Source organism: Oncorhynchus tshawytscha, linkage group LG09 (assembly GCF_018296145.1).
Source record: "Oncorhynchus tshawytscha isolate Ot180627B linkage group LG09, Otsh_v2.0, whole genome shotgun sequence".
Classification (NCBI taxonomy): domain Eukaryota; kingdom Metazoa; phylum Chordata; class Actinopteri; order Salmoniformes; family Salmonidae; genus Oncorhynchus; species Oncorhynchus tshawytscha.
The window spans coordinates 14067065-14081453 of NC_056437.1; the positions used below are offsets into that span (position 1 = coordinate 14067065).

General features: G+C 44.2%; 1 protein-coding gene across 3 annotated transcripts in view; it reads right to left on the reverse strand.

Moving 5' to 3' along the window:
• Nucleotides 1–14389, reverse strand: part of itga1 (integrin, alpha 1) — a 74796-nt gene that overhangs the window by 22491 nt on the left and 37916 nt on the right. For 2 of the 3 annotated variants that reach the window (XM_042326578.1, XM_042326580.1), the window contains 9 exons: nt 13110–13284; nt 12696–12769; nt 10956–11100; nt 5936–6078; nt 3142–3285; nt 2304–2564; nt 2007–2137; nt 997–1172; nt 640–785 (listed from right to left, as the gene is read on the reverse strand). In XM_042326578.1, the coding sequence (XP_042182512.1) occupies nt 640–785; nt 997–1172; nt 2007–2137; nt 2304–2564; nt 3142–3285; nt 5936–6078; nt 10956–11100; nt 12696–12769; nt 13110–13284 (1395 nt within the window). The remainder of the gene's footprint in view (nt 1–639; nt 786–996; nt 1173–2006; nt 2138–2303; nt 2565–3141; nt 3286–5935; nt 6079–10955; nt 11101–12695; nt 12770–13109; nt 13285–14389) is intronic. The other variant, XM_042326579.1, reaches the window with a different exon arrangement.

Below are 14389 nucleotides of genomic sequence, written 5' to 3' on the forward strand. Positions count from 1 at the left end.
GGCCTCTTTTAAGCCGAATACTTGTATCTACAGTAATGGGCCTTTTGGGAAAGGGGTTGTTTTATTGGAGATGCTTTTCCTTTGATCAAGGGAAGGAGATCTGTCTCCACTTTCATGTTAAGAGCTTTCCTACCATGAATCAATACCAGAGCAACTTGGCCTCCTACTGTACGTCCATCCAATACATTCACTGGCCAGTCTACTGAGATACTATTTAGCCTGGTCCCAGGCTTTATGCTGTCTTGCCTATCAACTCCTATGGTCATTGTCATGCCAAACATAAGAGTTGGCTATACAGCACAAACCAATCTGGGGCCAGGCTTTCTCTGATGCAATCATAATGAAAATGAAACCCATATCCCCTCTCCGGTTCAAACTCTGGGGCCAGTAACACTTTCAACTGTGTTCTACTAGTATGTAAGAGACAGAGTTTTTCTATGGGGGAGTTCTCTCGCTCGCTCTCTCTCTCTTTCTCTCTGCCTCTCTCTGCCTCTCTCTGCCTCTCTCTGCCTCTCTATGCTTCTCATGTCTCTCTCTCTCGCTCTCTTTCTTCCTCTCTCTCGCCGCCCCCTCTCTATCTCACCCTCCTCTCTTCCTCTCTCCATGTTGACCAGGCTGATTGAGGAATGATTTACTTGCCTTCATGGCAAAGGAATGTTCCAGACACAGAGCATCTATGATGTTGGCGGTGACCTGGACCTTCCTCTCACTCTTCTCGTCAGGGTTGACAAACGCTGCCCTCGACTTTGCCCTCAGAGAGTCCAGAGTCAGGTTGTACTTAATGGCTGAAACACAACAAACACCAAATCTGGTAAGTTTCCCATAATTCCCAGGTTTTCCAGAAATCCTGGAGAAAAGACTGTCTGGTTTACAGTTGATATTTTACTCCTTTAGTAGATGCTCTTATCCAGAGTCAGTTACAATCATTGCATTTAATTGAAGTGTTTACACTGTAAACATTCAAACATACTGGAAGTGTGTTTATCAGACTCTCACCTGTGCCCAAGTTAGTGTGGTCCTTCTCAGACTTGACACTGTAGCTAAAGCAGACCCTGGTCTTCACACACACGGTGGCTCTCTCACCCAGCACACAGTCTTCAGAGGGCTGCTGTAGGTTGATCTTGTTTGGGTCAAAGGTCATGTTGGCATAAAGCTCAGCAACATCCTTGGACCTGGATGACAAACAACAGAAATTCAGAAACTTGTACCTGGCATATGAAACTGTTACAATAATCAATGAACTGTGAATGAAAAAAAAAAAAAATGTATCTACAAAAATATAAAGAGGAGAAGCCAAAATGGTATAGCTATAGTTCTTCACACAGTAAACCTCAAAATCGAATTAAAAGCACCTTATTAATTTATAATGTAAAGATGTGTGCAAGCCCTCTATAAACCATGTCGACGGCCATGGCGGCTCTACAATAGGATCCATAGCCAAGTTATACAGTGCATTCGGAAAGTATTCAGACCCCTTGAATTGATCCATATTTTGTTACATTACAGCCTTATTCTAAAATGGATTAAATCAAGAGCCCAGGAGGAAGGGCTGCCAAATCATGTTTTAAGAGCTTTGCCTCCTGGGAGTTGGAGTTTTTCCACATAGCCCTGGTCGGCCTTGGTCAGCTAGGCCTGTTCCAACTGAAACTGAGTAGGCGGATCCCTGGCTGGGGTCCCTGTGGTATGAAATGTTGGCTCAACTCCAGAAGAGAAGAGAAAGAGAGGACAGGACAGTACAGGCTCCATGAGAGAAGAGGAGGAACAGGGGTTTGAACAAGGAGAGGAAGGTGTTGTTGGTTCAAATCCTGAAAGGGACACAGCTGTATAAACCAAAGTGAGAGTCTTTGATAGATGCGATAATGTTATAATAATACAGTTTTGTGAGATGATATTTGAGGTTACTGCTAATACTAATAGTTGAAGTGGAGTGTGTGTGTGTGTGCGTGAATGTGTGTGTGGGTGCATGCGTGTGTTTGATACTGAACGCTGAGGCACTAAACACTCACCAGAACAGAGAAGCCCCTCCCAGCCCTCCGATGGTAATGTCTATAATTCCGTCTCCGTTCAGATCCATGACTCCGTGGATCGACTGGCCAAAGAACTTAGTCTTCACCCCGTCTCCAGGGCCTGGGATACGCTGAAACCACACCAGCACACACATTCAGAAGGCTAACATTAACGACTCTCACTTTTACTGTATACTCTTAATACTGTAATATTGTAATCTTACTGTAATTTACTGTAATATTACTGTAATCTTACTGTAGAATAGTCAGAGAACACATGGTCTTGTCTTTCTTTACCTGCACATATTTTTCCTTGATGGTCTTCTTGGCTCCATGGTAGACGTAGACTGCCCCTTTGTGGTCGTTCTCCAGTGGCGCCCCGATAGCCACGTCCCGGTTCCCGTCCAGGTCTAGGTCACTGACCTCTGCGATGGCGGTGCCGAAGCGGGCGCCACACGGGCCGTTGGTATTGACGATGGTGCAACCGTTGGAGTGGGCCGAGGTACAACACGTCTGGTTGTCTGGCTTCAGCGTGGTCTGGTGCTCAAATAGGCCCTTCTAGGTAGGAAGGGAGGGAGATGGAGAGACAGAGAGGGGGGGATAGAGATGTTGAGTAACAGATAGATAGTTACATTAATTATATGACTGTTTGAATATTATTTACTACCTGTCCCAGACCTGCTGTTTTCAACTGTCTAGAGACAGCAGGAGCGGTAGAGATACTCTCAATGATCAGCTATGAAAAGCCAACTAACATTTACTCCTGAGGTGCTGACCTGTTGCACCCTCGACAACTACTGTGATTATTATTATTTGACCCTGCTGGTCATCTATGAACATTTGAACATCTTGGCCATGTACTGTTGTAATCTCCACCCGGCACAGCCAGAAGTGGACTGGCCACCCCTCATAGCCTTGTTCCTCTCTAGGTTTCTTCCTAGGTTTTGACCTTTCTAGGGAGTTTTTCCTAGCCACCGTGCTTCTACACCTGCATTGCTTGCTGTTTGGGGTTTTAGGCTGGGTTTCTGTACAGTACTTTGAGTTATCAGCTGATGTAAGAAGGGCTTTATAAATACATTTGACTGATTGATTGATTGATGAATCAGGTCAACTACACACACAGTACACCACACACCTCATTGAGTTTGTAGACGTACACCTGTCCCTGTTCCTCCCTCTCTGGGCCCATGAACATAGGAGCTCCCACCAGCAGGATGTCTGTGTAGGAGTCCTGGTCAACATCCACCGTCTGGAGCACGCTGCCAAAGTAGGAGCCAATCTACAGGAGATAAACAGAGGTCAAAGTAGGAGGCAATCTACAGGAGATAAACAGAGGTCAAAGTAGGAGACAATCTACAGGAGGTAAACAGAGGTCAAAGTAGGAGACAATCTACAGGAGGTAAACAGAGGTCAAAGTAGGAGCCAATCTACAGGAGACAGAATGAGGTCAAAGTAGGAGACAATCTACAGGACATAAACAGAGGTCAAAGTCAAATCAAATCAAATCAAATTTTATTTGTCACATACACATGGTTAGCAGATGTTAATGCGAGTGTAGCAAAATGCTTGTAGGAGCCAATCTACAGGAGACAGACGGAGGTCAAAGTAGAAGACAATCTACAGGAGACAGACAAAGGTCAAAGTAGGAGACAATCTACAGGACATAAACAAGAGGTCAAAGTAGGAGACAATCTACAGGAGATAAACAGAGGTCAAAGTAGGAGACAATCTACAGGACATAAACAGAGGTCAAAGTAGGAGACAATCGACAGGAGACAGAACAAGGTCAAAGTAGGAGACAATCTACAGGACATAAACAGAGGTCAAAGTAGGAGCCAATCTACAGGAGACAGACGGAGGTCAAAGTAGGAGATAATCTACAGGAGATAGACAAAGGTCAAATTAGGAGACAATCTACAGGACATAAACAGAGGTCAAAGTAGGAGCCAATCTACAGGAGACAGACGGAGGTCAAAGTAGGAGACAATCTACAGGACATAAACAAGAGGTCAAAGTAGGAGACAATCTACAGGACATAAACAGAGGTCAAAGTAGGAGACAATCTACAGGAGGTAAACAGAGGTCAAAGTAGGAGACAATCTACAGGAGGTAAACAGAGGTCAAAGTAGGTGACAATCTACAGGACATAAACAGAGGTCAAAGTAGGAGACAATCTACAGGACATAAACAGAGGTCAAAGTAGGAGACAATCTACAGGAGACAGACGGAGGTCAAAGTAGGAGACAATCTACAGGAGGTAAACAGAGGTCAAAGTAGGAGACAATCTACAGGACATAAACAGAGGTCAAAGTAGGAGACAATCTACAGGACATAAACAGAGGTCAAAGTAGGAGACAATCTACAGGAGACAGACGGAGGTCAAAGTAGGAGACAATCTACAGGACATAAACAAGAGGTCAAAGTAGGAGACAATCTACAGGAGATAAACAGAGGTCAAAGTAGGAGACAATCTACAGGACATAAACAGAGGTCAAAGTAGGAGACAATCTACAGGAGACAGAACAAGGTCAAATTAGGAGACAATCTACAGGACATAAACAGAGGTCAAAGTAGGAGACAATCTACAGGAGACAGACGGAGGTCAAAGTAGGAGACAATCTACAGGAGACAGAACGAGGTCAAAGTAGTAGACAATCTACAGGACATAAACAGAGGTCAAAGTAGGAGACAATCTACAGGAGACAGACGGAGGTCAAAGTAGGAGACAATCTACAGGAGATAAAGAGAGGTCAAAGTAGGAGAAAATCTACAGGAGATAAACAGAGGTCAAAGTAGGAGACAATCTACAGGAGACAGACGGAGGTCAAAGTAGGAGAAAATCTACAGGAGATAAACAGAGGTCAAAGTAGGAGACAATCTACAGGAGACAGACGGAGGTCACACTACGTTATAATCTCTCAGCCTGAAATAGAAACGTGGCAGGAGCTCATGCTTTAATTTAATGAAGCAATAATGTCAGAGGGGATGTGGTATATGGTATATACACTGAGTGTACAAAACATTAAGAACACCTGCTCTTTCCATAAACCAGGTGCAACTCAATATTAGGAAGGTGTTCCTAATGTTTGGTATACTCAGTGTGTATACGATGCAACGTGGAGTCAATCAAATGTATTTATAAAGCCCTTTTTACATCAGCCAATGTCTATACAGTGCTATACAGAGACCCAGCCTAAAACCCCGAACAGGAAGCAATGCAGATGTAGAAGAACGGAGGCTTGGAAAAACTCCCAAGAAAGGCCGGAACCTAAGAGGAAACCAGGCTCTGAGGGGTGGCCGGTCCTCTTCTGGAGTGCCTGGACACAGCCCTTAGCCATGGTATATTGTCTCATATACCACAGCTTTAAGCCACTCAGCATCCAGGGCATGAACAACCCAGTTTATAATATAACTAGGCAAGTCAGTTAAGTTCATTCTTATTTACAATGACCCCAGTCAAACCTGGACAACACTGGGCCAATTGTGCACTGCTCTATGGGACTCCAAATCACAGCCAGATGTGATACAACCTAGATTTGAAACAGGGACTATAGTGACACCTCTTGCACTGAGATACAGTGCCTTAGACCACTGCACCACTCAGGAGCCCACTATGATCTTAACCTCTACTGAATCTCAAACTAAAGTATAAACACGGTATGAGCTCATGCCTTGACATCAGGGACCTAATCTGAATTTTATGCTCAAATATAATTAGGGACCTAATTGCAGTATTTCAGTGCATTTCTATCTAATGTATAAGAATTATGTCCTCAACCAGTTTGTGTCGCGTTGTTTACAGAATGTATAGTCTCTTCCCACACTGCGGTGTCTAACCTTAACCCATGAGTTTGGCAAAGCAACCTACATAATGTAAAGATGTGTATTATGATGATGGTGGAAGATTGATGAATGACAACTGAACACACCTGCTCTCCTTTCAGTACTTGTGTGACTGTGATGATTTCCCCATCCAGTTTGTAGACGATGACTCTGCCTGTGTGGTTGTACCGTGGTGCTCCTGTGATGTATAATTCACCATTAGGGGTTGATGCTGACTGTACGGCATAACCTGCAGGGAGGGCAGACACACACACATATTAGAGCAGTTCATGATCGTAGCTTAAGGACAGAGCATGTCCCTATTAGTGGGTTATTTTAGTACGTCTTCCTCCTGGTATTAGTTCACTTTAGTCTCATTGTTAAGAGGATGTGACCTTGGGACTATAAGGTTCTATGTGCACAAAGCATAGTTCTGAGATATTGAGCATACATGTTTTCACATACCAGATCTTAGAACTGTTTTGTTGTGAATTCATTTTTATTAACCCATTAAGGTCCTCACCTAAAGTGCAGAGTATCAAAATCCTGAGACATTTGTAAATCCGTTTTTTTTTCAGGGGGTGTAATCGCAGATAGATCCTTATGGCTCTGAAATGTCAATCTGGGTTGAGCCCATATGGTTCTATTTGACACTTCTGAATTAGACATGTCTGTTTTCAAGAAAACTGTAGCTATTTGAATAAAGAAATGATAGAATAACACTATTTTACCACGATAGAGTCAGAACACATCATCGAATACATAAATAAATGCATTATGATCATCAGACCAATTACTGTTATCACTGAACAACGATGTGACAACAGGGAGATGGCAAAGACGTGTTCTGATTGGTCCGTCTGTATTTGTTCAGGCTTGTGATTGGATTGCAGATAAAAACATATAGCGCCAAGTTCAAATGGGTTTATGCAGCCAGAACTTTCTAGTAAAAAAATATTTTATCTTAAAATGTACTTAAAAAAATCTAACTCCACAGATATGAAGAAGCATCTCAAGATCAATTATAGGTGACTAACACATTTTTTGCCAATAATGTCAGCTAGAATCTTATAGTCCCAAGGTCTCAAGGAAGCAGTAAAACATTGAAGAACAGAGAGGAGTGTGTATGTGTGTGTGTGCGTGCGTGCGTGTGTGTGTGTGTGTGTGTGTGTGTGGTGTGTCACAGTGTGTGTCACAGTGTGTGTGTGGTTCATTCTCGGAGCACTGTACCAAAGAGTTTTTAATGATCTGCTGTAACTCTGCCAGTGTTTGAGTTTGTCTGAAACGAACAATCACACAGATTGTTCTCGATGACACTTTTATTAAATCATATTATTCTTGAATCCCTCACAGCGTCTTCACTGTGGTCCAATGCCCCTTGTGCCCCCTACTGCTGGTCAGGTGTATTTATTTGAATGATAGGTATGATGTGAAATGAATAGATTGCATATTAAGGTCGAAATGTGAAATGAATATGGTTGTTTTTTAAGGTTAGGGAGAAGTGCAGTGAATAGTGCCACTTTTTAGGACGTCAATATAAATGAATGTATTTATTTTAATTTTGTCTTGCCTTCTAATCATTATACGTGTTATTGTTTTAACCATCGAGGACCAGTTTGGAAACAAGCATTTTAATTAATACTTTTAATTGATGTCCTCTGGGTCCACATTGTACATTTTGTTGTATCGGTTTGTTACCCAAAGTCAATTCAATTCAATTCAAAAAGTAAGAGTGGGTGAGGTGTGCTACTGTTAACCCTGTGTGTCTGTTATTTCAGTTAGAGTATAAGCATGTCAGCATCCCAAAAGCCACCCTTTTCCCTATATAGTGCACTACACTTGACTAGGGCCCATAGCGCTCTGGTAGCGCTAGAGCAATATAAATGGAACAGGATGCCATATGGGATGCAGTCCATGTTTCTGTCTATTTCAGAGTAATGGTGCTGGACCTGTGCTGTTTATACAGGAGCTGGGAGGCACTAAGGACTTGGACCACTGTCCAGTTTCCAGTGCCAGTACAGGTTGTCATTGGACCACTGTCCAGTTTCCAGTGCCAGTACAGGTTGTCTTATAAATATAAATAAATATAAAACACAGTAGGTCTATACTCTTAACCTACACAGAAAGTACTAAAGTAACAGAGGACAAGGCAAGAATCAAACCATAAAAACAGACATTTTATTTGACTCTTTGCAAACTGGAATCCATATATCCGGAGGCTGCATTCATTGTAGCTGGGGATTTTAACAAGGCTAATCTGAAAACAAGACTCCCTAAATCTTATCAGCATATCGATTGCGCAACCAGGGCTGGAAAAACCTTGGATCATTGCTATTCCAACTTCCGCGACGCATATAAGGCCCTGCCCCGCTCTCCTTTCGGAAAAGCTGACCACGACTCCATTTTGTTGATCCCTGCCTACAGACAGAAACTAAAACAAGAAGCTCCCACGCTGAGGTCTGTTCAACGCTGGTCCGACCAATCTGATTCCACACTCCAAGACTGCTTCCATCACGTGGACTGGGATATGTTCCGTATTGCGTCAGACAACAACATTGACGAATACGCTGATTCGGTGAGCGAGTTCATTAGAACGTGCGTTGAAGATGTCGTTCCCATAGCAACAATTAAAACATTCCCAAACCAGAAACCGTGGATTGATGGCAGCATTCGCGTGAAACTGAAAGCGCAAACCACTGCTTTTAATCAGGGCAAGGTGACTGGAAACATGACCGAATACAAACAGTGTAACTATTCCCTCCGCAAGGCAATCAAACAAGCTAAGCGTCAGTATAGAGACAAAGTAGAATCTCAATTCAACGGCTCAGACACAAGAGGTATGTGGTAGGGTCTACAGTCAATCACGGATTACAAAAAGAAAACCAGCACCGTCACGGACCAGGATGTCTTGCTCCCAAGCAGACTAACTAACTTTTTTGCCCGCTTTGAGGACAATACAGTGCCACTGACACGGCCTGCAACTAAAACATGCAGACTCTCCTTCACTGCAGCCGACGACGTGAGGAAAACATTTAAACGTGTCAACCCTCGCAAGGCTGCAGGCCCAGACGGCTTCCCCAGCCGCGCTCTCAGAGCCTGCGCAGACCAGCTGGCTGGTGTGTTTACGAACATATTCAATCAAACCTATCCCAGTCTGTTGTTCCCACATGCTTCAAGAGGGCCACCATTGTTCCTGTTCCCAAGAAAGCTAAGGTAACTGAGCTAAACGACTACCGCCCCGTAGCACTCACTTCCGTCATCATGAAGTGCTTTGAGAGACTAGTCAAGGACCATATCACCTCCACCCTACCTGACACCCTAGACCCACTCCAATTTGCTTACCGCCCAAATAGGTCCACAGACGATGCAATCTCAACCACACTGCACACTGCCCTAACCCATCTGGACAAGAGGAATACCTATGTGAGAATGCTGTTCATCGACTACAGCTCGGCATTTAACACCATAGTGCCCTCCAAGCTCGTCATCAAGCTCGAGACCCTGGGTCTCGACCCCGCCCTGTGCAACTGGGTACTGGACTTTCTGACGGGCCGCCCCCAGGTGGTGAGGGTAGGCAACAACATCTCCACCCCGCTGATCCTCAACACTGGGGCCCCACAAGGGTGCGTTCTGAGCCCTCTCCTGTACTCCCTGTTCACACACGACTGCGTGGCCACGCACGCCTCCAACTCAATCATCAAGTTTGCGGACAACACAACAGTGGTAGGCTTGATTACCAACAACGACGAGACGGCCTACAGGGAGGAGGTGAGGGCCCTCGGAGTGTGGTGTCAGGAAAATAACCTCACACTCAACGTCAACAAAACTAAGGAGATGATTGTGGACTTCAGGAAACAGCAGAGGGAACACCCCCCTATCCACATCGATGGAACAGTAGTGGAGAGTGTAGTAAGTTTTAAGTTCCTCGGCATACACATCACAGACAAACTGAATTGGTCCACCCACACAGACAGCATCGTGAAGAAGGCGCAGCAGCGCCTCTTCAACCTCAGGAGGCTGAAGAAATTCGGCTTGTCACCAAAAGCACTCACAAACTTCTACAGATGCACGATCGAGAGCATCCTGTCGGGCTGTATCACCGCCTGGTACGGCAACTGCTCCTCCCACAACCGTAAGGCTCTCCAGAGGGTAGTGAGGTCTGCACAACGCATCACCGGGGGCAAACTACCTGCCCTCCAGGACACCTACACCACCCAATGTCACATTAAGGCCATAAAGATCATCAAGGACAACAACCACCCGAGCCACTGCCTGTTCACCCCGCTATCATCCAGAAGGCGAGGTCAGTACAGGTGCATCAAAGCTGGGACCGAGAGACTGAAAAACAGCTTCTATCTCAAGGCCATCAGACTGTTAAACAGCCACCACTAACATTGAGTGGCTGCTGCCAACACACTGACTCAACTCCAGCCACTTTAATAATGGGAATTGATGGGAAATGATGTAAAATATATCACTAGCCACTTTAAACAATGCTACCTAATATAATGTTTACATACACTACATTATTCATCTCATATGTATACGTATATACTGTACTCTATATCATCTACTGCATCCTTATGTAATACATGTATCACTAGCCACTTTAACTATGCCACTATGTTTACATACTCATCTCATATGCATATACTGCACTCAATACCATCTACTGTATCTTGCCTATGCTGCTCTGTACCATCACTCATTCATATATCCTTATGTACATATTCTTTATCCCCTTACACTTGTGTCTATAAGGTAGTAGTTTTGGAATTGTTAGTTAGATTACTTGTTCGTTATTACTGCATTGTCGGAACTAGAAGCACAAGCATTTCGCTACACTCCCACTAACATCTGCTAACCATGTGTATGTGACAAATAACATTTTATTTTATTTTATTTTATTTGACATGTATGGTGCAAAAAATAAAAAGGTAAATAAATACAATGTAATCCATCTGGGTGGTTTGTCTGGTCTGGACCCACCCACGTACCCTGCCAGGCTGTGTGTGTGTGTGTGTATGTGCGCATGTCTGGTCTGGACTGATATGTACTTACCCACGTACCCTGCCAGGCTGTGTGTGTGTGTGTGCGCATGTCTGGTCTGGACTGATATGTACTTACCCACGTACTCCGCCAGGCTCTCCTTCCTTTCATCCAGGGGGTCTTGAAAGTCTGCGTTTAGAGGAACCACGGTACCCTGGTTGGTATGCATCACTACTGTCCCGTTCCACTCATACGCCCCCACAGCACCCAGCATCACACCCTCCTACGAAAGAGAGAATTTGTGAATGAATCAATGAATGCCTTTTTATTTAACAAATGTAAAATACATACTGAGTAGCCACACATGTGAGTACAACAATAAAGTCAGATAAGACAACTTATTTCCATTGTGGTCCTCGTTATTAGACAGGCAACAGAATGACAAGTGCATAGAGATACTAGGCAGCTCATCTCCTGTCTTTGTAATGGCGTCTTCTGTGACAGCATTGGCAGCGCCATTGAGGGCCTCTATCCAACTCTATGGGACAGCTATGCTACAGCACAGGAAACATGAAGAGATCCCACAGGAAGTGGAAAAGTCTTAGTGGAGTAGAGCTAAATGGGTCCAGAGTCACAATACGCCGTGTCAAGAAGACTCTGTTGCAGTAGATACAGGGTAAAGTATTTCACAAGAGGGAGATGTTCTTCGAGTATGAGTGAGACTGGGGTTGGACACAGGGCTTACGATAAGTGCAATGGGATCTTTAGTGACCACAGAGATTCAGGACACCCATTTAACATCCCATCTGAAAGACAGCACCCTACCCAGGGCACCGTCCCCAATCACTGGCCTGGGGCATTGGGATTTTTTTCTAGACCAGAGGAAAGAGTGCCGGCGCTCCAACACCACTTCCAGCAGCATCTGGTCTCCCATCCAGGGACCAACCTTGCTTAACTTCAGAGGCAAGCCAGCAGTGGGATGCAGGGTGGTATGCTGCTGGCCCTGTATGTCTGGGTCTATAAACATTGCGTAAGTGATATAAGGCATGGGCAGGGGAGGAGAATGCAGGGGAGGAAAGGTCAGGAGCCCTGATACAGCTTCAGCTGGGAGTGACGGTGTTTATACTAGGTGACGTAGGAGGAGGGGAAGTGAGAAAGACAGAAACAGGGAGGAAGAGAGGAAGAGGGAGAGAGACAGGGGGAGACAGAGGGAGATAGATAGAGCCAGAGGGAGAAAAAGAGAGAGAGAGAGCGACGCTGACTCAGGAGGACTGGAGGAGAGCATGTTTGCTCACACTCTGATGTTTGGACATCCTCTCACAGAAAATACATATATTTTTTAGTTCTTCCCTCTCTTCCCCCATAGCACAGCACAGGTCTCTCTGGGCTGAGAGAGAAAAGAGGGTCCTTACGTCTCCAGAACATTTGTTGGATCCCAGTGAAACATGGATAGATGAGATGATGAATGACAGATAACACAACACACACCATCATTCTGTACTGTATCTGACTGGGGGCGATCAGTGGGCAGTCACACATTCACAAACATGTGATCTCCTATAAACTGATCCCCATGGTAATATGCTGCACCCTTCAGCCCAGTTGACAAGTAGGAGTTAATACACTATTAAAAGAAAGTGTTTTGAAATATATATTTTTTAAATCAATTCTTGCAACTATTGCCTCCGGGTGTTTTGGTTTTTGGGAAAGAAGAGTTGCATATTTTAAACCCCTTTTTCTTTTAACAGTGTAGGACAGTGGAGTGCAGGGGTGGAAACAGGAGAAGAGGTGTGGGCACTAAAACTATCCTGGATTACAGTTAGTATGAGTTAGTTAGTAGGACAGAGGAAAGGAAAGCAGAGATAGAAACAGACTTACTTTAGAGGTGTGGGCACTAAATCCAGCCTGGGACATCTCCATCTCAAAAGACGAGGTGTAGTTACCTGACGTTGCTGTGGAAAGGACATTCACATTGATCGGTTATTACATTATTACATGGTCTTGTTATCACAATGGGTATTAAAGACCATATAGAGATGATATGAATCTGGTCAATTTCTCTGATCAATTTCACCAGTATTTAGATCTGTAGCGAGGAGGAAATCTAGTGTAGAGGTTAGCATTACAAAGTACTGTCGCCCTGACCCAGAAATGCCTTAGCTTTTTGGGGTCAGTAGTATTGATGGTGCTTATTGAATGATGATCTGCTATAGTGAGTAGGTGAGAATAAACACTGCCATTTTTATCACCGAGTTCAAACATAGAACGTGATTAATGAGGGAGTCATCCTACCCTCCAAGGCAAAGATCCTGCTGCCCAGGGCGTCTACGATGTTCAGCAAGGCAAACTCATCCGACACGTTGAAGAAGTGATCTCCCACAGGATCGCTGGAGATCGACTGGATCTCCTCAATGAATTTCTTCACCTCCTTGATGCTTCTGTTGTTCCTGTTGTAATCACCAAGCACCTAAAAATATATATTTATGTTTTATTTATCTAAACCTTTATTTATGTATTTATTTATCCTACATTTAAATGACGATATCAAGTCTGAGAAACAGTACTTAATATATACTGAGTATACAAAACATTAAGAACACCTTCTCTTTCCATGACATGACAGACTGACCAGGTGAATCCAGGTGAAAGCTATGATCGCTATGACATGACAGACTGACCAAGTGAATCCAGGTCAAAGCTATGATTGCTTATTGATGTCACTTGTTAAATCCACCAATCAGTGTAGATGAAGGGGAGAAGACAGGTTAAAGAAGGATTTCTTAGCCTTGAGACTAATGAGTCATATATTGTGTATGTGTGCCAATCAGAGGGTGAATGGGCAAGACAAAATATTTAAGTGTCTTTAAACGAGGTATGGTATGTTTTGATTTATTTAACCTTTATTTAACTAGGCAAGTCAGTTAAGAACAAATTCTTATTTACAATGACGGCCTACACCGGCCAAACCCGGACAACGCTGGGCCAATTGTGTGCTGCCCTATGGGACTCCCAATCATGACCGGTTGTGATACAGTCTGGATTCAAACCAGGGTGTATGTAGTCATGCCTCTAGCACTGAGATGCAGTTCCTTAGACCGCTGCGCTACTCGGGAGCCCACTCGGGTATAAGGTGCCAGTCGCACCAGTTTGTGTCAAGAACTGAAACGCTGCTGTTTTTCACGCTCAACAGTCTCCTGTGTGTATCAAGAATGGTCCACCACCCAAAGGACATCCAGCCAACTTGACGCAACTTTGGGAAGCACTGGAGTCAACATGGGCCAGTATTCCTGTGGAACACTTGTAGAGTCCATGCACTGATGAACTGAGGCTGTTCTGAGGGCAAAAGGAGAGGGGTGCTACTCAATATTAGGAAGGTGTTCCTAATGTTTTGTATACTCAGTGTACAGAATGTGGTCCATGTAAGAAACAGAACCTGAACCCATAGCCCTGGTCCTGCCTCGGCTGGAAAATTCCCAGTTAGAGGATTCCCTTCCTGCTTATTCTCTCCTGATTCCAAGAAGCCTCCAACCAGGATTTATGGAAAACTTGGGCATTTTGGGAAAGTTGTGCAA